The following is a 24719-nucleotide window of genomic DNA, read 5'->3' as shown; positions in this document are numbered from 1 at the left end:
AGATGTTGTTTAGAGCCCTATAAAAAAACACTCACAAAATTTGAGTTTGCTATTCACAAGAAGCATTGCCTGATGTGAACCATGCCTCGAACAAAAGAGATCTCAGAAGAATTGTTGACTTGCATAAAACTGGAAAGGGTTACAAAAGTATCTCTAAAAGCCTTGATGTTCATCAGTCCACGGTAAGACAAATTGTCTACAAATGGAGAAAGTTCAGCACTGTTGCTACTCTCCCTAGGAGTGGCCGTCCTGCAAAGATAACTGTAAGAGCACAGCGTAGAACGCTCAATGAGGTTAAGAAAAATCCTAGTGTCAGCTAAAGACTTACTTAATCTCAGGAACATGCTAACATCTCTATTGACGGATTTACGATACGTAAAACACTAAACAAGAATTGTGTTCATGGGAGGACACCATGGAAGAAGCCACTGCTGTCCAAAAAAAACATTGCTGCACGTCTGAAGTTTGCAAAAGTGCACCTGGATGTTCCACAGGGCTACTGGCAAACTATTCTTTGCACAGATGAAACTACAGTTGAGTTGTTTGGAAGGATCACACAACACTATGTGTGGAGAAAAAAAGGCACAGTACACCAACATCAAAACCTCACCCCAACTGTAAAGTATGGTGGAGGGAGCATCATGGTTTGGGGCAGCTTTGCTGAAAAATTTATTCCCAAGTTTTTCAAGACATTTTGCAGGAGAATGTTAGGCTATCTGTCCGCCAATTGAAGCTCAACAGAAGTTGGGTGATGCAACAGGACAACAACCCAAAACACAGAAGTAAATCAACAACAGAATGGCTTCAACAGAAGAAAATACGCCTTCTGGAGTGGTGGCCCAGTCAAGAGTCCTGACCTCAACCCGATTGAGATGCTGTGGCATGATCTCAAGAGAGCAGTTCACACCAGACATCCCCAGAATATTGTTGAACTGAAACAGTTTTGTAAAGAGGAAAGGTCCAAAATTCCTCCTGACCGTTGCAGGTCTGATCCGCAACTACAGAAAACGTTTGGTTGAGGTTATTGCTGCCAAAGGAGGATCAACCAGTTATTAAATCCAAGGGTTCACATACTTTTTCCACCCTGCACTGTGAATGTCTACACAGTGTGTTCAATAAAGACATGAAAATGTATAATTATTTGTGTGTTATTAGTTTAAGCAGACTGTGTTTATCTATTGTTGTGACCTAGATGAAGATCAGATCCAATGTTATGACCAATTTATGCAGAAATCCAAGTATTTCCAAAGTGTTCACATACTTTTTCTTGCCACTGTATTTGGAACTGTACAAACTTACCTTGCGTGCCATCTTAATTATGACTCATAATGAATATATTAAGTTTATGGCCTTCCAAGTTCCAATCTTGCTCCAACAGTGGATTGAACCTGCAACTATTGTTCAGCTGTTCAATTGTAATGGCTGCCCCTGTGTGAATGTGTGTGTGTTTTGTTGTGTATAATCACGGCTAGGGTATGGCTGTGCATGTGTGTGTGTATTTGGTTTGTGTGTGTGTACTTGCGTGTGCGTACATTGAGTGTTTTTGTGAATAGGCCATGTACATTTGTGTGTGTCTATACTGCACTCTCACACACACTTACCACCTCTCCATCCTACCCCGTCCCCATCCCAAGCCATGCGGGAGACCAAAGACGCCCTGGAGAACGTGAGTATGTCTCTGGAGGTTCTCCAGGAGGCGACAGGGAAGCTCCACTTCAACCTGAGCCTGGTGCGCTTCAGCCTCAATAGAACCCTCAACGACCCGGGCTGCAGCGACGAGGACTCGGACGCCACCACCGCCCAGCTCTGCCGCTCCATCCGCAGCTCCCTGGCACAGCTCCACGTCAGCGCCAACTTCACCCGGGTATGCTGGCACACTTTATTGAAGACGATAATAATAGTCATACAGTAATATTTTGATTTATATAGCAAGATACTATTTGCCATCAGGTCTATTTAAAATGTGTTTTTGCGCGTTGTGTGTGCTGCGCTGCCTGAGGAAAATCACGTTGTAAGCGTGTGCTGTCTGTGATGTGCTGCAGTTACCTGATGTGAACAATCAGCTGGAAAGTGTGAATCAATTGATGAAAACGGACCTCAGCAATATCATTCAAAAGGTGAGTCTAGAAATGTCGCAAAAAGCTTTCGGTTAAAATTTGAAGTTTTTTAAATAGTATTTGTGATACTGTATCATCAACGCAAACGTGCCTTTCTATGGAGGTGGGATCTTAATGACCAGTTTCTCACAGCAGGAAAATAATCCTGCAGCAACAGGAAATGTGAAGTATTGTGTGGATTATAATGAATTGACATTTTTGTTGGGGTTGATACATTTTTAGTTAGGGCAAGTCAAGTCTAACATTTTAAAGTGGAAATTACAAACTTTAGAAGCCTTTTTAAACCTCAAATACACTACAGGTTTGCATTTTTCCTGCAACAACAGGGTCATCAAATTAAGATCCCACACCTGTACTTTCTTCTCCAAACAGGGCTACTCCTCATTCAATGACACTCCAGGCATGGTGAGTGACCAGATGAGGAACGTGGTCGAGGGTGAGTGGCATCTCTTTAACCTCATGTAATGCTCCTAAAAAAGTTTCAGAAGAAACTATATTAAGGGTTATATAATTTTGAGTCTTCAACTTTGCATTACCAAATCAGTCATGTTCAGTATGGTATGAATACTCATTGAAGGTAAAGCCCAATAAGACCAATTGCCATATTCCAATTAATAACCTACACCTTAACTGTTTGGGGTACTGTCTTACCCCAGTACCCCAAAATATAAGGTTGTATTACTCCATTATTACACCAATGCCTCTCCCTCCCTCTCTCCCAGGAGCCCGGGGCATGTTGGACATCATCGGCACCAACATCAGCAGCTTCTCCAAGGTGTTCCCTGTACACAGCACTATGGCCAACTTCACCAACTTCATTAGTCACACACACTCCAAGATAGAAGACTCCTACCCCGAGATCGACCAGATGGACTTCTACAGGTACAATCAGGAACTGGGCCTCGATTCACAAACTGGGTGTCCCAAACGGCACCCTATTCCCTATATAGTGTACTACTTTTGGCCAGGGCCCATGATGTGCTCAAGAGTTTAGAACAAATAAAAGTCTGTTTTTACTGAATATCATCTGGGGTTATTTCATAATTTCAAGCAGCAGAGGTCACTGTGACATAATGTAATAATGAGTCAGGAGTTTGTTCAGTCAGTTATCTGTTAAGTATACCCTGGACCTGACCACGCATACATGGCCTCCTGTGTTGCCCTCTTTGACCAGCTGTGATTATTACACACTTTACATTTGATTGAGCCCTGAGATAGGGAGCCGCGTTGCCGCGGGTTGCCCGTGGAACCTTCAGGCCGCGACAGAGAGCATTGTGATGCAGCCAGGCGGTCAGACAGACAATTTGGGATGAAAATATTTTTGTTGCTGCTTCAAGTTCAGCCTACCTCTCCTCTCTTTTGTTGGGCGTGCGAGATGGAATGTGCCTATGTGTGGTACCAATGAAGTAGGCTGCATGTGCGGAGAAATGTACTTCCTAATCGTAGGCTGTAGGTCCGACATTGACTGGAAATAAATACCCTATTGATAACACATTTGTCTATGCCTGCAAATCTGTATATAGTTTAGCCTATTAAGAGCACCTATTGGTCGCAATATTCACAAATGAATAGTCAAATTTTTGTTGCTTCAAGTTCAATAGCCTACCCCTCTTCTCTTTTGTTGTGTGTGCGAGATCAACTGCGTGTATACCCAATGTGTGGTCTCAATAAATAGCCTGTAGGGTGCATGGGCGGAGAAGTACGGGCCACGGGGCAGTTGTCGTTCCAAGGAAATGACCTTCCTAAATAGGATAGGCTATAGTTTATGCTCCGACATTGACTGGAAATAAACATTGACAACACATTTATTTTTACTCTGTCTGCAAATCGTGCCGCTCCTAAAAGTTATGCAAAACGTAGCTTAAGTCTGGTGCGCTCCTATTCTTATTTCACCCCAACTCTGCTCTCTTTCAAACTACTGTAGGTCTAGCCTATTGGCTGATATCGCCCAATAATACCAATAGCGTAATATAATTGGCCTAGTGTGAATCTCTGGTAATTTAACCTATTTATTAGGCAATTTTTGCATTTTGATCTGGCTTAAGGTGGCAAAATTGCTGAGACCGGGGCTGCAAAGCTAGCAGCATCACGTACACCTAAAATAACATTGCGGGACTACGGTCAGGTTTGGGACCAGCTCTTGTGGGAGCGGATGGGAGTCGGACAAGAAGTTAGCAGGAGCCGGCAGGTGCGGTATGAAAAGCTTCTGGAGCGGGATGAAGAAATCAGTCCCGTGCAGACCTCTACCCGGCGACATAGACATAGTCTGTAGCTCCATCGTTATCCTAATGTAGTGGTTGGTTGTTACTCGTTATGGTGTACTGACTCCAGGGTTCCTCTACAGGTGGATTTGCTGTATTGGCCTGTGCTGCATGGTGGTTCTCATCCTTGCCTTCAACTTCCTGGCCATACTGTGTGGCACCATAGGATATGACAAGCACGCCTCCCCCACCACACGGGGCTGTGTCTCCAACACCGGCGGCACCCTGCTCATGGCGTGAGTAGTAGGCTGGCAGGCTGTACAATTGGCTCATTCATCCACCCTCCTCTCCCCTGTAACTATTCCCCAGGTCGTTGCTGTAAATGAGAATGTGTTCTCAGTCAACTTACTTGGTAAAAATAAAAATAAATTCAAATTCTGGCCAGCTGACAGGCTGTCTCTGGCTGGCTGGCTGGTTGCCTGTGCATCTGTCTGTCTATCTATCTATGCGTGTCTCTCCACAGCGGTGTGGGCTTCAGCTTCCTCTTCTCCTGGATACTGATGGGAGTGGTGACCGCCACCTTTCTGGTCGGGGGCAACGTGGAGAAGCTGGTCTGCGAGCCCTTCCACACCAAGCAGCTCTTCAAGGCAAGTTATGATGTGATAACTCTTCATGTGAGACTGTCTAGGTATTGTAAAGGGTCTTGCTGTATAATAATGGTTGAGAAACTGAATGATGGTCTTACTAGTCATCTGTGTCCCAGGTTTTGGACACTCCTCACCTGGTGAACCCTGAGTGGAGGAACTTCATCCCAGGGTACATGTACAACGACTCAGACCTGGATCTCACAGTGGAGAGTCTCTACAGGTAATACTTTACAGGATGTATGTACCACTTCCTGTTGAGGATTCATCTGTGTGTTCTAGTGATGGTTTATGTTTTACGTAGACCTGCTGGAGAACTATATTGATTACTTATGAATAGAACTAGATGATAACACCAGCTATTTCTGTTTTGTGGTATTGTTTGACTGGAATAAATGTCACAGGATGCCCGTGTCAATATTCTGTCTCCTCACATTCTCTCTGACATTGCTTGGTAAATGATTTAGAAGATTGAAACTAGGGAGAGGGATTTAATGCTTGAGGTTTCTTTCCGGCCTAGATTTCATCAACTTTCATCATCTCTCGATTAGAACAGGCAGCGAATCTGTGTTGTAAGAGCATCACGTTGTATTCTCTATTAGAAACAGGGTTGTTCGAGCCCAAGTTGCTGATTGGCTGAAAGCCATGGGATATATGACAATATTTACTTGAAGCAAGTCAGTTAAGAACAAATTCTTATTTTCAATGATGGCTTAGGAACAGTGGGTTAACTGCCTTGTTCTATACACTTACTATATTTGCTTAAATATAGTATAGTTGCCTCAGCTACTCCTGCCTAGTCAAAAAGTGACCCATGAGATAATGTGTACAGACATGACCATAGAAATTCCTTTACCCTTGCGTGTGACACTTGAATGTGTACAAATGGGAAACGTTGGCCATGCTGATTTGATTTATTGCTATGGAAAAGCTCTCTATGTGTCACGGCCGTTTAAAGGAGTGGACCAAGGTACAGCGCGATTGGAATACATAATTTAATTCAACGAAGAACACTTAACAAAATAACAAACGAAACGAAACGTGAAGCCAACGTAGTGCTCACAGGCAACTAAACATGGACAACTACCCACCAAACCAACATGGAAAATGGCAACCTAAATAGGCTCCCCAATCAGAGACAACGATAAACAGCTGTCTCTGATTGGGAAACCAGTCAGGCCACCATAAACCTACAACCCCTAGACAATACAAAATCCCCATAGATAACAAAAAACCCTAGACAAGACAAAAAACCCTAGACAGTACAAAAACTAAACAAACCACCACTTGTCACACCCTGACCTAACCAAATAATAAAGAAAGCAAATATAACAAAAATCAGGGCGTGACACTATGAGTGACTTGTGAGTACACTGATTATAACATGACTGGAAGGCAGCAATACAGAGTTAAGGAGAGTGTATGAGGTTCCAAACGTATTCATCGGATGGCGGCCGAGAGAGCAAGCTAACCAAAAAAAATGTATGAATGGACATGTGATGATGTTGAATTCTCTCTCTTTTCTCCCTCTCTCGTTCTCCTCTCTCAGTAATTGCAAGGAGAACAGAGGCATTTACTCTGCCATGCGCCTGGACAAAGTCTTCAATGTCACAACCTTCCTAAACTCTAGCCTGGTCAGTATTCACATGCAGTGTGCACTCACTGTACTGTATTCTATATACCTGTCCATGAAAGCCACGCACTATAGTCAAACTCACACATAGTCTGACCTGGGTTTAAATACTTTCTAATACTTGCGCTTGGTTTAGCTTGCCGGGTACAATGTACACCAACGCAATAGTCAAAATGAAAACACTGAGGCCTGAAGAGTTATGTCAGCTCGTTGAGTGAATTCAATGCCTAGGCTTTAGCTCAGCAGGCAAACGCAGTCTTGCGGTGTGCAGCAGACCCAGGCGATTACAAACAGGCTAACACTCTCTATTTCCTAATGGTGATTCATTAACATTAGCTAAATGAGTTATCCTTGCCAAAACGAAGAGCAGGCTAGTGATCTGTAGCGTTAGGATTCCTTCACCATTACCTCAGCTTGTATCATTGGACTTCCTTGACGTGATGCCAGTCCTGTCTAGTGTCAACCAAGCGGACCATTCTGTATTAGTCAGCCAGCTGGCAAGATTATCTTGCTTCTGTTATTGTACGGACTAGCAATAGAGCTGAGTTGGCTAGTGTAGCCTAACAGATTTGGCTAGTGTAGCCTAACAGAGTTGGCTAGTGTAGCCTAACAGAGTTGGCTAGTGTAGCCTAACAGAGTTGGCTAGTGTAGCCTAACAGAGTTGGCTAGTGTAGCCTAACAGAGTTGGCTAGTGTAGCCTAACAGAGTTGGCTAGTGTAGCCTAACAGAGTTGGCTAGTGTAGCCTAACAGAGTTGGCTAGTGTAGCCTAACAGAGCTGGCTAGTGTAGCCTAAGTTACAGTACATTGCACAAATTGGCTGTATTTACAGTTCTCCCTATGTTCATTTTCGTGTCTTTTTTTAAAACTGATTTCACTTGCATATTTTTACATAGAGCACATATTTTTCTATGTGAATGCTACACCCTCTGGTTTTTAATGAGGTTCTTTGCTGCTGAAGATTTGTGTCGCTTGTGGCTAAAAAACAACTCCTCACTGTATTTTTTGGGTCCAATTATACCAGTTTAAAAAACAAAATGAAACGAAAACAGGCCGTCCTAATCTGTACTCTGTATCAATGAATGGGGTTGCCTAGGAGGACCCTCTGCGAATTAAGAATTTGAATGGGGCTCAATGTAAAGTTTATGTTGCCAGAGTAACAGAGTCCTTTACCCCAACACACACAAATCAAAAACAAAGGGATTTGCGTGACACTGGCTGGTCTAACGTGTAAACAAGTTTGTTTTTAGCACCATTTTCTTCGAGGCTTGTCTCTGAAATAGTGGTCTCGACCATAGAAGTCTATTTCTATTCCATTTCCTATGGTCTATTTATATGGCGTAAACAAACAGACTAGCGCCTGCTTCATAACACATGTGTCGCCAATACATACTGCATTCATAGCTATTGCTTATCCTTTTTGTAAACTGACTGTTCTCCCTCTCTGTTTCCAGTACACCAAGGAGGTGGGGAAGATGTTTAACGATGTGAAGATTGACCTGAGAGTTATCGTCCTGCTGGAGTCTGAGGGGAAGCAGAACCTCATTGGCTTCTCTGAGACGGGCGTCGACAGGATCAACTACGCAGCCTATCTAGAGGAGGTATTAGACTGGCATTGAGGGGGCATCTCAATCTAAAATGACTTTCTTTCCTGGTCTCCTAGCATTCATTTCTATCGTTTAATGTGGCTTCCTCCACTTTTCTTCTCTCCTTTATGTCAAAAGTATGGTGTCCTCCTCTCTTTCGTCTTAATAGTGAGTGGTGTTGGAGGGCCAGGGAGGGGCACTCTTCCCTCTGGTCTAAGGACATCCCAATGCCCCAGGGAAATGAAGGGGACATTGCCCTGCGTAAGGTGCCGTCTTTCGGATGGGACGTTAAATGGGTGTCCTGACTCTCTGTGGTCACTAAAGATCCCATGGCACTTATCGTGTCCTGGCTAAATTCCCAATCTGGCCCTCATACCATCATGGCCACCTAATCATCCCCCAGCTTCTAATTGGCTCACCCCTCTCCTCCCCCTGTTACTCTTCCCTAGGTCGTTGCTGTAAAATATATTATGTTCTCAGTCAACTTACCTGGTAAAATAAGGGTAAATAAATAATAGTCTACTTTGGCTTCCTCTCCTAAAAAAGTTGAAATATCACATTTACATAAGTATTCAGACCCTTTACTCAGTACTTTGTTGAAGTACCTTTGGCAGCAATTACAGCCTTGACTCTTCTTGGGAAATTACGCTACAAGCTTGGCACACTCTGCAGATCCTCTCAAGCTCTGTCAGGTTGGATGGGGAGCGTTGCTGCACAGCTATTTTCAGGTCTCCCCAGAGATGTTCGATCGGGTTCAAGTCCGGGCTCTGGCTGGGTCACTCATGGACATTCAGAGACCTGTCCCGAAGCCACTCCTGTGTTGTCTTGGCTGTGTGCTTAGGGTCGTTGTCCTATTGGAAGGTGAATCTTTGCCCCAGTCTGAGGTCCTGAGTGCTCTGGAGCAGGTTTTCATCAAGGATCTCTCTGTACTTTTCTCCCTTCATCTTTGCCTTGATCCTGACTAGTCTCCCAGTCCCTGCTGCTGAAAAACATCCCCACAGCATCATGCTACCACCTCCACGCTTCACCGTAGGCATTCAGGCCAATGAGTTCAATCTTGGTTTCATCAGACCAGAGAATCTTGTTTCTCATGGTCTGAGAGTCTTTAGGTGCCTTTTGGCAAACTCCAAGTGGGCTGTCATGTGCCTTTTACTGAGGAGTGGCTTCTGTTTGGCCACTCTACCATAAAGGCCTGATTGGTGGAGTGCTGCAGAGATGGTTGTCCTTCTGGAACGTTCTCCCATCTCCACAGAGGAACTCTAGAGCTCTGTCAGAGTGACCATCAGGTTCTTGGTCACCTCCCTGACCAAGGCCCTTCTCCCCCATTTGCTCAGTTTGGCCGGGCGGCCAGCTCTAGGAAGAGTCTTGGTGGTTCCAAACTTCTTCCATTTAAGAATGATGGAGGCTGCTGCTCTGACATGCACTGTCAACTGTGGGACCTGATATAAACAGGTGCGTGCCTCTAAATCATGTTCAATCAATTGAATTTACCACAGGTGGACTCCAATCAAGTTGTAGAAACATCTCAAGGATCAAATCAAATCAAATGTTATTTGTCACGTACACATGGTTAGCAGATGTTAATGCGAGTGTAGCGAAATGCTTGTGCTTCTAGTTCCGACAATGCAGTAATAACCAACGAGTAATCTAACCAAACAATTCACATCAACTACCTTATACACACAAGTGTAAAGGGATGAAGAATATGTACATAAAAATATATGAATGAGTGATGGTACAGAACGGCATACGCGAGATGCAGTAGATGGTATTGAGTACAGTATATACATATGAGATGAGTAATGTAGGGTATGTCAACATATAGAAGTGGTCAATGGAAACAGGATGCACCTGAGCTCAATTTCAAGTTTCATAGCAAAGGGTCTGAACACTTATGTAAATAAGGTATTTCTAAAAACCTGTTTTCGCTTCATCATTATGGGGTATTGTGTGTAGATTGCTGAGGATTTTTTTGTATTTAATCCATTTTAGAATAAGGCTGTAACGTCACAAAATGTGGAAAAAGTAAAGGGGTCTGAATACTTTTGTACCTTCAAGAGGCACACTAGCGTACTCGTACAACACATAACTCAACCTAAAGATAGTTATCATTTCAGATGCTAACCTGCTTAAAAGCATCCTACAGTAGTGACTTATCTTGGCAAGAAAACTTAAGTTCCCGAATGCAAGAAGAATTTATGAAATAGTAACCACGGTAGGTATTACAGAAACATCCTAACTTAACTGTCAAATCATGTCTTATCTCATTTTAGGACGTACATTTACGACGGGATAACAGAATGGATTTAGGATTTTGGTTTAAATAACACAAATGCAAAGAGTTTGATGAATTGCGAGGAACACCAGCAAGATGGTTTAAAAAGTCTGATGTACTCATTTACAATCTGCCTCTGTGGTTATACTGTATTACTGCTCCATTGACTTCATGTAACATACTACAGACATCCCTTCTTGGCTGTACAGTACCGAATGAGGGCCAAGACACTACATATGCACATACAGATTTGGGATCTTGCACATGTACATGCGGCAACTGGGGTCTTCCTGGGGTCTTGCTTGGACATACAGCTTTACATCTGTTAATAGAGTTGGCTACATTTCCAGGATTACAAGCTAGGTAATCATTTTTGTATTTATTTAGCGGTGAAGGCAACGATTTCACAGCGGCTGTTAAGGGAATATTGTGGAAATACTGATGTATCTCTAGAGATTGAATAGTTTATAGCTACACTTGCCAAAATCAGTGTTACATAAGCTATAGACTTGGCAGTTTTCCACCCCTATACATCAGACTATTTATACCGAACATAAATATAAACGCAACATGCAACATTTTACTGAGTTACAGTTCGTGTAAGGAAATCAGTCGATTGAAATAAATTCATTAGGCCCTAATCTATGAATTTTACATGACTGGGAATACAGATGTGCATCTGTTGGTCACAGATACCTTAAAAAAAGGTAAGGGTGTGGATCAGAAAACCAGTCGGTATCTGGTGTGACCACCATTTACCTCGTGCAGCGCGACACATCTCCTTTGCATAGAGTTGATCAGGCTGTTGATTGTGGAATGTTGTCCCACTCCTCTTCAATGGCTGTGCAAAGTTGCTGGATATTGGCGGGAACTGGAACACGCAGTCGTACACGTCGATCCAGAGCATCCCAAACATGCTCGATGGGTGACATGACTAGTGAGTATGCAGGCCATGGAAGAATTGAGACATTTTCAGCTTCTAGGAATTGTATACAGATCCTTGTGACAAGGAGCCTTGCATTGTCATGCTGAAACATGAGGTGATGGAGGTGGATGAATGACACGACAATGGGCCTCAGGATCTCGTCACGGTTTCTCTGTGCATTAAAATTGCCATCGATAAAATGCAATTGTGTTCGTTGTCTGTAGCTTCTGACTGCCCCTACCATAACACCACCGCCACCATGGAGCACTCTGTTCACAACGTTGACATCAGCAAACCGCTCGCCCACACGACACTATACATGTGTTCTGTGGTTGTGAAGCCGGTTGGACGTACTGACAAATTTTTAAAAATGATGTTGGAGGTGGCTTATGGTAAAGGAATAAACATTACATTCCCTGGCAACAGCCCTGGGGGACAATCCTGCAGTCAGCATGCCAATTGCATCTCCCTCAAAACTTGAGACATCTGTGGCATTGTGTTGTGTGACAAAACTGTACATTTTAGAGTGGCCTTTTATGAAACATGGGACCAACACTTTGCGTTTCTATTTTTGTTCAGTATATGTCTTCTCTATCCGAATCTGTTGAATAATCTGTTGAATTCAGGAGAACATTAAGTTACCAAGGAACACAGTCGTCTTATGGCCTTATGGCCTCTTACTGCAGCATGTGTAACTCTTTACTTAAAACCGACAGCTATAATGCTTTATGACTTGTTATAAGCGTGCATGAGCCTTTATAGTGCGTTATTATCAGGCTTGTAACATGTTATGCATCTCTATGTTGCACAACTGACTCTATATGCCTGTTATGCAATTGTAAGACGAGAATACATAAGGGGGGGTCATACATGTTTATGGCAAGTGTTATTATGCATAATAACAGCATCATAATGCATTATAATCCTATGTCTGTTCATTTGCAGGTTAACAAAGGGGTGACTCAGGTGGACCTACTGTCGTATGCCAATGAGCTCGAGGCACAAACAGACCTTATGGTGAGAGGAACATACAACAAACTGCCAAAAAAACGACACGGCTCCAACCATCCGCACAATATTTTCTCAGTGTACCAGTTGCAAGGCACTTCATTTGATTTTACGCCACGATCCAAGACCGGGATCAAATGGAATGGAAGTTCAGATCTAAAACTGTGAAAGCTCCATGTGTCTTTATCAACGGCACAGCCTCGCGGGCGGTTTGCTGTCGACAAACACACACACACACACACACACACTGAAGCAGTCTGTGGAAGCACTTTTTAATGTTCTGCCTTGCCTTTGAGGGGTTGGAGGCTCACACAAGCTCCCCATTCATGGCCCAAAATGTTGCTGAGTCCAACTCTGGGTCCTCCTACGCCTGCCATGTGCTCGGGGGCAATGGAGCTAGTTTAAAGTGGTGTTCTGTGGGGTGATATGTGCTTATGCCTGTGCCCCCTAGTATTCATTTGGTGCCCATCTATTCTGGTACTCGTTTTTCCTGTTGGCATAGAAAACACACACTCGCTGGACACTGAGAATGGTTCACCCATAGAGATCCTATAAATTACTTGATTCTGTATGTAATTCTGTGGGTTGACTATGTAGTTTTTATGCTGCATTACATTCATTGATTAAGGCAGTCTCTTATGCTAAGTGGGTCTGTGTAGGTCTGTGTATTGTAGAGTTTTGCGCAGATTGCATATTGCTCTAAATATTTATAAATCTATACGTACATGAATGTATGTATGTAGGACTAGTTTACAACAGGGTATTTGAATGACAACATCTGTGTGTGAGCGCGTGTGTGTGTGCGTATGTGTTTGTTTATCGGAACCTGTGTGTTTATTTACAGTACCAGTCAAAGGTTTGGACATACCTACTCATTCAAGGGTTTTTCTTTATTTTTATTAGACATCAAAACTGAAATAACACACATGGAATCATGTAGTAACCAAAAAAGTGTTAAATCAAAATATATTTTAGATTTTAGATTCTTCAAAGTAGCCACCCTTTCCCTTGATGACAGCTTTGCACACTCTTGGCATTCTCTCAACCAGCATCACTTGGAATGCTTTTCCAACAGTCTTGAAGGAGTTCCCACATATGCTGAGCACTTGTTGGCTGCTTTTCCCTTCCCTTTTTTTTCACTCTGGAGTCAAACTCATCCCAAACCATCTCAATTGGGATGAGGTCGGATGATTGTGGAGGCCAGGTAATCTGATGCAGCACTCCATCACTCTTCTTCTTGGTAAAATAGCCCTTACACAGCCTGGAGGTGTGTTGGTTCATTGTCCTGTTGAAAAACAAATGATAGTCCCACTAAGCGCAAACCAGATGGGATGGCGTATCGCTGCAGAATGCTGTGGTTGCCATGCTTGTTAAGTGTGCCTTGAATTCTAAATAAATCACTGACAGTGTCACCAGCAAAGTACCCCCACACCATCACACCTCCTCCTCCATGCTTCACGATGGGAACCACACATGTTGAGATCATCCGTTCACCTACTCTGCGTCTCACAAAGACACGGCGGTTGGAACCAAAAGTCTCAAATTTGGAGTCATAATAGGTTCAGCAAATCCCCTTATTGTTTGGGATATCAGAGGTCATTCAATTCAATGTTCATCAATAATAAAAAAGCAGTTTCTGACTAAAGAAACAAGACTAACAAGGGAAATACATGAACTAATACAGTTAGATAGGAATAAAAATGATACCACAGAGATACAAAATAACTTTGTGGAAAAACAAAAACAACTGGAGGAACTTATTCAAGAATGATCTAATGTAATCTATTACAAAAATAAAGCAAACTGGATGGAATATGGAGAACAATGCATCAAATTCTTCCAGAATCTCCAACACAGGACACATTTTAAAAGAGGAAGCTAAATATTTTAAGCAGAAGTTCTCTTTTCCGTCTTATCCTCACCCACTGAATGACAATTACTGTGAGGAATTCTTTCCAAAGAATAAAAAAAATGTTTTTTAACAAATGTACAGAAAGCTCAGTGCGAAGGACAAATTACAGAGGAATAACTTTTTGAGGCAATTAAATCCTTTCAGTCTGGAAAACCCCCAGGGCTTGATGGCTTACCGGTAGAGGTATATCAAGCCTTTTTTGATATACTCAAAGCTCCATTGTTAGCTTGTTTGAACTACTCCTATAGAAATGGTAGTCTGTCAGGTACTCAGCAGGATGGTCTGATTTCAGTATTGTTAAAACAAGACCCAGATGGTAAATATAAAGATCCAGTCTATCTTAAAAACTGGAGGCCTCTTTCTCTTCAATGTTGTGATGCAAAAATACGAGCGAAATGCATAGCACTCATAATTAAAAAGGTTTTACCAGGTATTGTTCATCCTGATTAGACAGGTTTTTTACATGGACGATACATTGGAGATAATATACGACAACTACTAGAAATAATGGATCATGAAACATTTAAGAAGCCAGGCCTGGTATTTATAGCAGATTTTTAAAAGGCCTTTGATTAAGGAAGACTGTATTTTATTCATTCAATTTTGGTGATTATCTTATAAAATGGGTAAAAGTAATGTATAGCAACCCCAGTGTAAAATAGTACATAGCAGCTACTTCTCAGAGGGTTTTGAATTATCAAGAGGAGTTAAACAAGGGTGTCCGATGTCACCATATCTATTCGTTATGGCCATCGAAATGCTAGCTATTAAAATCAGATCAAATAACAACATTAGTGGATTAAAAATCCAAGGTTTAAGCTTAAAAACAAAGGTGTCAATGTACGCCGATGTCTCAAGTTTTATATTAAGTCCGCAAGCTAGATCCCTGCAATGTCTCATTGAAGATCTAGATAACTTTTCTGGACTCTCTGGACTAAAACCTATTTATGATAAGTGTACAATATTGCGTATTGGATCTTTAAAAAATATAACTTTTACATTACCCTGCAGTTTACCTGTAAAATGGGCTGACGGTGAACTAGACATTCTTGGTATTTATATCACAAAATATATAAATGAGCTCTCCACAATGAATTTCAATAGAAAACTTGTAAAAAATAGACAAGATCCTGCAACCACGGAGAGGTAAATATATCATATATCATCTCAAAATATCTCTAAAAGCTTCACTTATTCAAACGTTTTACTTGAACCCTAAATGGTTCTCAAGTAGATTACTAAGAAAAGCTCATCTATTGTTTAAAAATGGCCTTTTTGCTTTTGTGCAGATTGCCATGTCTCATTTTCAATTAATTGAAAATGATACTATTTTCAAAGTATCTCTCTTTTTCAAACAAGCATTGCAGATCTGGCTATAATTTCAATTTCATCTCCCTGAAAAGATAGAACAAATATTACAACAAATATTATGGCTGAACTCAGATGTGCTGGTTGATAAAACACCTGTATTTATGGGAAAGATGTTTGAAAAGGGCATTTTGTTTTTAAATTATATTGTAAATTAGAATGGTAGAGTTATGTCTTTCATGGAGTTATCAGAATTGTATGGGAAGGTCTGCTCAATCCAAGATTACAAACAATTGAATACAGCATTACCCCAAAAATGGAGGAGGCGGGTCGCAGCGGGAGGAGGTAGGGAACTGGTCTGTCTGCCCAATATAAAGGATCAAAACTGGTGGGGGAATAAAAATAGCATAAATAGGAAAGTATACCAGTTTCATTTGAGAACCAGGATGTTGACAGCGGTGCCATACAGATTGCAAAATAGTTGGGAAGAGATTTTGATGAACCGATTCCATGACACAGGGTGTATGAGTTGATATATAAAACGATGCAAGATTCAAGACTTTAGGACCTCCCGGGTGGCGCAGTGGTCTAAGGCACTGCATCGCAGTGCTAGCTGTGCCGCTAGAGATTCTGGGTTAGAGTCCAGGCTCTGTCGCAACCGGAGGCAACCGGGAGACCCACGGGGCGGTGCACAATTGGCCCAGTGTCGTCCGGGTTAGAGGAGGGTTTGGCTGGCATGTCCTTGTCCCACCGTGCACTAGCGACTCCTGTGGCGGGCCAGGCACAGTGCATGCTGACACGCCCGCCAGGTGTACAGTGTTTCCTCCAACACATTGGTGCGGCTGGCTTTTGGGTTAAGTGGGCATTGTGTCAAGAAGCAGTTGGGTTGTGTTTTGGAGGACGCACGGCTGGAGGACGCACGGCTCTCGACCTTTGCTTCTCCCGAGTCCGTACAGGAGTTGTAGCGATGAGACAAGACTGTAACCAATTGGATACCATGAAAAAGGGGTAAAAAAGAAAAAAGATTCAAGGCTTTGTGCTTGTCAGCGAAAATTATTATATCGAATTCTTGCCACCAACAAAATGTTGAATATTTGGGGCATACAATCATCGAATCTCTGCAGATGTTGTTGTTGTGATGATACAGAATCAATAGACCATTTATTTTGCTATTGCTCTCAGGTAGCCTGTTTCTGGTCTCAGGTTCAGGTTCGGGTTCAGGATTAGCAGAAAATGCATAGCATTGGTCTAAAATTCACCCTTGAAATAGTACTGTTGGGAGATCTGGAGAGACCGGGTCAGTCAATTACTAATATACTAATACTCTTAGTCAAAGTATTTATCTTCAACTTGCAATCTGTGGATTCTATTCGATTAGATAGATACAAATTGTATGTTAAACATCACAGCACAGTTGAAAGATGTGTGGTGCGTAGAAAACTGAAGAGGGTTGTCAGTAGAGATGGGATGGGAGGTGGGATGGGCTGAGGGAAGCTGAGGGTTGGGATGTGGAATTGGAGACAAGTGGGAGTGGAGTTGCTGGGCGGGGGATAGAATGACAGATCAAAGTTTAAAAAAAAGTCAAAATAAAACTTTGAATGACACTGAGGGGCAGTGTTGTTACAGTTAATGCTGGTTTGCCTGAGGTTGATGCCGTACAAGTGTTTGTACACATGCATATACACACACTCTCATTCAAATGCGCACATGTGCACATACATGGACAAATGCGTAAATAGTGCCATACATGCACTCTAACATATTCAGTTGGCCTTGCTGTTATGATTTTTGTTGTCCTTCATGTCTTTTGTTTTTTTACATGGTTGTTTTCTGTTTTCCTTTGTCTTTATATTTTTTCTCTTTTGTTCATTTTGTTGGTTTTGGTGCATGGAGGGGGTGTCTGGGGCGGGATTATTATTATTTATTTTCTGTGGGGGTTTCGGATGGTTGAGGGGCAGCTCTTGGAGAACTGTGGGGGGGATCTTGGAGGGCTGGTGGCCTGGTGGTTGGAAGCTTGGGCCGGTGGCTGGTGGATCGATGGTTCGGGTCCCTGTTTTTGACCTTGTGGGAGATCTGTCGACGTGCCCTTGAGCAGGGCGTTGACCCTGGTTGCTTCTGTGTGTCGCTCTGGATGGGAGTCTGTTAGATGACTAGTGTGATGTAGTTGTTGAGCAGCTTCACTGCAAGTATGTTGTATGTTATAAAAAAAATTATAAAAAAAATAAAATTGGACTCATCAGACCAAAAGACTGATTTCCACCGGTCTAATGTCCATTACTCGTGTTTCTTGGCCCAAGCAAGTCTCTTCTTATTATTGGTGTCCTTTAGTAGTGGTTTATTTGCAGCAATTCGACCATGAAGGCCTGATTCACGCAGTCTCCTCTGAAATGTTGATGTTGAGATGTGAGAATGCCAAGAGTGTGCAAAGCTGTCATCAAGACAAGGGGTGGCTACTTTGAAGAATCTCAAACATAAATATATTTTGATTTGTTTAACACTTTTTTTGGTTACTACATGATTCCATATGTGTTATTTCAGTTTTGATGTCTAATAAAAATAAAGAAAAACCCTTGAATGAGTAGGTGTGTCCAAACTTTTTACTGGTACTGTGTGTGTGGTAGCCTCGAGGTTAGAGCATTGGGACAGTATCCGAAAAGTTACTGGTTCGAATCCTGGAGTCAACAAGGTGAAAAATCTGTTGCTGTGCCCTTGAGCAAGGCACATTGTCCAGGGGTGCTGAACAATGGTGACCTTTTGGATACTATTATGATTACATCTTTGTATGTGTTTATGTGTGTCTACTCTGAACCTCTGTCTGTGTGTGTGTGTGTCCACAGCCCAAGGGGCCCCTCCAGACCTCTCTAAAGGGCCACGCCAACAGTCTCCGGCAGATCCACAGTCAGCAGGTCATCCCTATGGAGCAGGCCATGGTAATCAACAATCTATCTTCAATCATTATTTTTTAGATTAACATCCATGTCTGGGCACTTCAGTGCTCGGCTTCACTAGACTGGCAGAAATGGCCATGGCCCGTAGTCGTGCTCTATCTACCCTTTCAGACAAAAAGGTGCTATAACTAGAACGTAATACGTTTCTTCGGCTGTCCTCATAGGTGAACCCTTTGAAGAACCCTTTTTTGTTTCAGGTAGAACCCTTTTGGGTTCCATGTAGAATCCTTTCCACAAAGGAACCTACCTGGAACCAAAAAGGGTTATTCTATGGGTCTGTATTGACTGTATCACTCAAATTCTGTAGACTATAGAGCTAGAGAGACATATAGGTATTATTGACCTACAAGAATCAGACCCGGGTCAAACACGTAGGTCAGATACTTTCAAATAGTTGAAAATGTATGCGGTGCGCTTGATTTATTTGTACGCTTTTGGGAGTACGTATAAAATGGTTTGCTCTTTTGGGACTATTCCATTGGTTGCATTGTACCGGGCAATCCAAACCAAGTGCAGCACATCTGACATATGTATTTGACCCAGGTATCAATGGTTGTGCAGTCAGGACATTAGAACCCTGAAAGACACTCGAAGCTAGAATATTGAAGTAGTTGACTGTTACATTCACATGGGCAAATCAATCATATATTTTGCTACATCTCACACAAGTATTTTACTCTTTAAAAGGCATATGTTAAAAGGACCCAACAATATATACTTACATGACATCACTGTAGGCCACATATAATGTGCCTTTCCCAGAATATGATAATATACCCATTAATACTCAGTGTACTTCAAAGTAATTCCACGAACTGCAATCTTGTTACCAAGAAAGGCTGAGTTTTAGAGGTCTGTCTTAACTTTTTTTTTTAAATATTTCCCCTTTAACTCTTTTTACTTCAACTAATGGCTACCAAGAAATATGTTAGAGCGAGGGTAAGCGTGTGTCTCCACAATGGGACCTGTGTTCGTCTTGTAATGTTGAGGTTGATGACATGCCTTGCTCATATCGACATCATATCAAATTATTGATATCATATCGAATAATTAATATTGGTGCCCACCACTAGTGTGAGTTGTCCATGTTCCTTGTACCTCGAATCCAAGGGGCTTTCCCTGCATGCCCTGACCATTACCATGAACGTTCATTCTCTTTTCAGGTCAGGATATGTAGTACAGCATGCTGATTCAGACCTGTAGGACATGATTGATTTAGCATGAGCAAGATTGGGTCCGTTACATGCCTAAAAAATGAATCAGTCTTCAGGATATGTAGATTAGTCTGTCTGTAATTGTTAATCCTGTAATTATTCTTCAATATTCTGGTGCATGTGCTGACTAATGACCATGTATGTACTGTATACTGGGGACCAGCATGGAGTTTGTCACTTTTTACGTGTTGCACGGAACAGTATCAGTCGTCACGAGTGGTCTTCACGTGTTCAAATAGTATTGAAAAAATGTATTACGAATTCATGTGAAAGCACTTTAATTGGGGTTTTGACATGTTTTGCAGCACATTTCTCACGACCAAAATCCACATGAGATGACGTTGTTGGGAGTATCCTCCCAGTGGGAAGCATGCTGCTCTTCTTCCCCCCCCCCATGTGTGTTGTAACAGCAGAACCGTATTATCAAGGTGGTGATGCTTGTGCCTGTCTCGTCCCCCCTGTGTTTCAGTGGTGTGTGTTTTAGCGGTTATCAATGACCTCATGTCTCTAAACCCTGACCTTTAAACCTCTGGGGTGTGTTGTGTGTTGTGCATTTCCCCTTTAAAGAGTATGCTGAACCAGAGCATCAGACTACTGGAGAGGACGGTCTCAGACCTGCCGGTAAGTGGGCCTCCTGCGAACCACGTACCCCAACAGTTCGCGCTGACTCAGTCAGCGTCAAGCATTCGTAGTACACCCATAAACACTGAACAACGACTCCGTAGCAGCTCCATAGACTCTTATGAAAGCTTCTTGAGCATTATTTTTGCTCTGTTCTGTCCAGAACAAAGTCGCCGATGTACTGGCGACCATCGAAGCAGCGCAGTATCTCATCTCCCAGAATGCAACACAAGTCGTCAACCAGGTGATTACTATGGCTTCCCAGTAATTGTTTACATTTCAATGCTACAATAAAACTCAGTAGCTAACATATTATTCCTCTCTCCATTAGGAAACGGAAAAGTACAAGCAAACCATTGTTGGTTATTTCAGGCAATACATAGAGTGGGTCAGGACTTCTGTAAGTATTTGTGTCTCAACAGTTTGTTAATGCCTTGGTTTTCCCCCCTGTAGCATAAGAAGGAAATTAGATATGCAATATTTCTGCTATCTCTTGTCGTAAATTACAGTCTTACTGTTTGAACAGAATGCTTTTCACAACTTAATTGAATTGTGCCAAAAGTGACCGTGCTGCTGACTCGTTTTCAATCAACTTAGTCATCAATCGCGAATTGTCCAAGTGTAAAGCTATAACGTCCCTTCATTTCCCAGAAATTCCAACCGACAACTTTCATAATTGTTTGCCAATGGTATGTAACATGTGCTCTTGGTTTGCATGATTTACCCAGCTGACCATGGAGGTAGCGGCCTGCAAACCCTTCAGCAACATCGTGGACACAGTGGAGATCGTAGCCTGCAGCTTCTTGGTTGACTCGCTGGTAACTAAAAACGCAATATAAGGGATCCTTTTAAAACATGCCTGAAACGTCTGTTGGGCCGTTGGGTTGCAGACAGGAAGGCATGCAGGGCCTAACTTGAAAGGGGTGAGGGGGTTGGAGGTTGGTCTCTTGAGAGGGTTCATGTGTCATTGTACCAGTACAGTATGTTCACACAGCCATGTGCTGCACTCTGCTAAAATATGTGATGTGTAGGGGCACACACGGTACATTCTACTGGCATGGGTTCACACAGCTCCCTCTGTGTTCTCCTCCAAAACCCCCTAGCCCGCCAGGCCCAGAAGACAAGGCGGGTTCTTTCTGAGGGCCCCAGGTTTTAGCGGACTCTAATGGCATGATATAATGAAGGCTCGGGAGAGATACAGGGTCTATGTGTGTGTAAGGTGAAGGGTCTGTAGTGGAGATGGGTGGGGGTAGGGAGTTTGGGGGTTTGGGAGGTAAGTGGGGTGCCGTGACCCTGAACAGAGCTCCATCAGACAAATGAGGCCCTCTTCCCCCCCCCCCGATCACCCCATCTACCCTCTCCAATCACACTCATAGACACGTCACCCCCAACCTCGCCTGACTTGGAACATACAAGTCAAGCCCTGGAATCCAGCACATGATCAGTGAGAGGTAGTTAGGCAGTGCACAGTGAGGCACCCTACAGAGTGCTGCAAAGACGAAGAGTCCAGAATGAGAAGGAGAGAGACGAAGAGACTAGAAGGAGATGAAAGCCAGCCTTACATAATCTCGACATCTGCCCATCTGTCCAGTCTGCATGGGGCCTTGTTACCAACACGGTCCCAATGGCAGGAAGCCATCTTTATGAAATGAAACAACTAGCCCCCCCCCTCCGCCACTTAGAGCCCACATAGGTTCCAGCGTCAGCTAATTGACTTGGACTGCTAACAGGATGTTTCTGGACACACCGTACGGACCAAAGCGCTTGTTAAAGCTCAATGGGTAACTTTACTAGTGTCCCGGAGCAACAGAGCAAAGGTGCACCAACACAGGAAAGAGCCTGTAAGTGCTCCAATAGTGCTTCTAGGCTTTCCTCTGTACAGTAGCTACACACAACTGGGTTTCCACACTAAAAGTTGATACAGTAGAGAAGGGTCAACAGCACAGTGTGTCTGGCAGGGATGGAGGAATGGAACTACTTACCTAACATGGTGACAGAGTACAGCTGTGGCACTTTGACTATCAGTGTGATTGAATTAATCACGACAGTGTTCATTCTCGTAAACGGACCGTGGGGCTGTTACGGGCTGTTATGTCACGGCTATGATTACTTCATGTCAGATCATGTGAGCAGAGTTGAGTGGTTAGAAATCCCGCTCACCGCTCCCGGTGCTTTCCTACCGCTCCCCTAAAAACCGCCCTGTGCTCACAAGAAAAGAAACTGCCGCTCCAAATTCACTCCATTCATTCAAATCAAACAATTTAACCAACACCTATCTATTTTTTTGACTACCTGGACCTACCAATTGTTTTTTACGTATTGAAACCAAACCATATGGATTTTAATGAAAAGTATTTGAATAAACATGAAAAGGTGATTGTAAGAAGCAAACATCATTTCAAATAGACTACATGTGTCACGTTCCTGACCTTATTTTCCTTTGTTTAACTTTGTTTAGTTGGTCAGGACGTGAGCTGGGTGGGTAGTCTATGTTATGTGTTTCTATGTTGGGTTAAATGTGTTGCCTGATATGGTTCTCAATTAGGGGCAGGTGTTTGACGTTTCCTCTGATTGAGAACCATATTAATGTAGGCTGTTCTCACTGTTTGTTTGTGGGTGATTGTTGCTGTGTCTGTGTTTGTTGCACCACACGGTACTATCTCGTCTCGTTCGTTCGTTCATTCGTTCGTTCATTCGTTCGTTCGTTCGTTCTTTCCTGTTCGTGCGTTCATTGTTTTTTATGTTCACAAGTTCAGGTCTGTTTAACGTCGTTTGTTGTTTTGTAGTTTATTCAAGTGTTCTTCGTGTTTCGTCTTCATTTAATAAATCATTATGTCTACATACCTCGCTGCGTGTTGGTCCGATCCATGCTCCTCCTCGTCTGAGGAGGAGAACGAATATGACAGCCGTTACAGAATCACCCACCAACAAAGGATCAAGCAGCGGGGAAAAGGGCAGCGACAGCAGCAGCAGAAATCCCAGGACTCCTGGACATGGGAGGAGATTTTGAATGGAGAAGGACCCTGGGCACAGGCTGGGGAGTATCGCCGCCCCAAAGCTGAGCTGGAGGAAGCGAAAGCTGAGCGGCGGCGATATGAGGAGGCAGCACGGCAGCGCGACAGGTACGAGAGGCAACCCCAGAAATTTTTTGGGGGGGAGGCTAGAGAGGAGTGTGGCTAAGCCAGGTAGCAGACCTGAGCGCAGTCCTCGTGCTTATTATAAGCAACGCGTCACTGGTCAGGCACCGTGTTATGCGGTTAAGCGCACGGTGTCGCCAGTGCGTGCCCATAGCCCGGTGCGCTATAGGGCAGCCCCCCGAAAGTGTCATGTGAGTGTGGGCATCCAGCCGGGGCGTATTGTGCCTGCTCAGCGCGTCTGGTCTCCGGTACGCAGTTTCGGTCCAGGGTATCTTGCGCTGGCTCTGCGTGCTGTGTCTCCGGGGCGCTGGGAGGGTGCAGTGCGTCCTATGCCTACGCCCCGCTCGTACCGGGCAAATGTGGGAGTGGAGCCTAAGGGAGAGGTGCGCGTAGTAGGCACTAGATCTCGAGTGCTCATCCACAGCCCGGTTCAACCTGTGCCTGCACTCTGGAGGGTACGGGCTGGAGTAGTATTCCAGCCTGGGGGAGTGGTGCCAAGGCTGCGCACCAGAGCTCCAGTGCTCCCCCACAGCCCGGTCCTTCAGGTGCCTCTTCTTAACATCAAGCCTCCTGTAGGTCTCTCCAGCCTGGTGGGTCCTGTGGCAGCCCCACGCACCAGGCTGTCTCTCCGTCTCCTCCCTACAGGTGTGCCCGTCTGCCCAGAGCCGCCTGCACTGCCAGTCTGCCCAGAACTGCCTGCCTGCCCAGCGCTGTCTGAGCTGCCCGTCTGTCCCGAGCCGTCAGAGCTGCCCGTCTGTCCCGAGCCGTCAGAGCTGCCCGTCTGTCCCAAGCCGTCAGAGCTGCCCGTCTGTCCCGAGCCGTCATAGCTGCCCGTCTGTCCCGAGCCGTCAGAGCTGCCCGTCTGTCTCGAGCCGTCAGAGCTGCCCGTCTGTCTCGAGCCGTCAGAGCTGCCCGTCTGTCCCGAGCCGTCAGAGCTGCCCGTCTGTCCCGAGCCGTCAGAGCTGTCCGTCTGTCCCGAGCCGCTAGAGCCGTCCGCCAGACAGGAGCAGCCAGAGCCGTCCGCCAGACAGGAGCAGCCAGAGCCGTCCGCCAGACAGGAGCAGCCAGAGCCGTCCGCCAGACAGGAGCAGCCAGAGCCGTCCGCCAGACAGGAGCAGCCAGAGCCGTCCGCCAGACAGGAGCAGCCAGAGCCGTCCGCCAGACAGGAGCAGCCAGAGCCGTCCGCCAGACA

At 44.0% G+C, this 24719-nt stretch overlaps 1 protein-coding gene across 1 annotated transcript in view; it reads left to right on the top strand.

Annotated features, from left to right (window-relative positions):
• LOC120061868 (prominin-1-A-like) overlaps positions 1-24719 on the top strand; it is a 113543-nt gene that overhangs the window by 80912 nt on the left and 7912 nt on the right. Inside the window, exons 9-24 of the mRNA XM_039011648.1 lie at positions 1635-1864; positions 2043-2117; positions 2490-2553; positions 2840-2999; positions 4462-4614; positions 4842-4965; positions 5082-5185; positions 6512-6596; positions 8048-8194; positions 12325-12396; positions 18445-18537; positions 19477-19494; positions 20337-20390; positions 20554-20634; positions 20722-20790; positions 21119-21208. Coding sequence (XP_038867576.1) covers positions 1635-1864; positions 2043-2117; positions 2490-2553; positions 2840-2999; positions 4462-4614; positions 4842-4965; positions 5082-5185; positions 6512-6596; positions 8048-8194; positions 12325-12396; positions 18445-18537; positions 19477-19494; positions 20337-20390; positions 20554-20634; positions 20722-20790; positions 21119-21208 — 1619 coding nt within the window. The remainder of the gene's footprint in view (positions 1-1634; positions 1865-2042; positions 2118-2489; positions 2554-2839; positions 3000-4461; positions 4615-4841; positions 4966-5081; positions 5186-6511; positions 6597-8047; positions 8195-12324; positions 12397-18444; positions 18538-19476; positions 19495-20336; positions 20391-20553; positions 20635-20721; positions 20791-21118; positions 21209-24719) is intronic.

Source organism: Salvelinus namaycush, chromosome 17, assembly GCF_016432855.1.
Source record: "Salvelinus namaycush isolate Seneca chromosome 17, SaNama_1.0, whole genome shotgun sequence".
Lineage (NCBI taxonomy): Eukaryota > Metazoa > Chordata > Actinopteri > Salmoniformes > Salmonidae > Salvelinus > Salvelinus namaycush.
The sequence above is the reverse complement of the archived record's forward strand: the minus strand, read 5'-3'. Positions and strand labels throughout refer to the sequence as shown.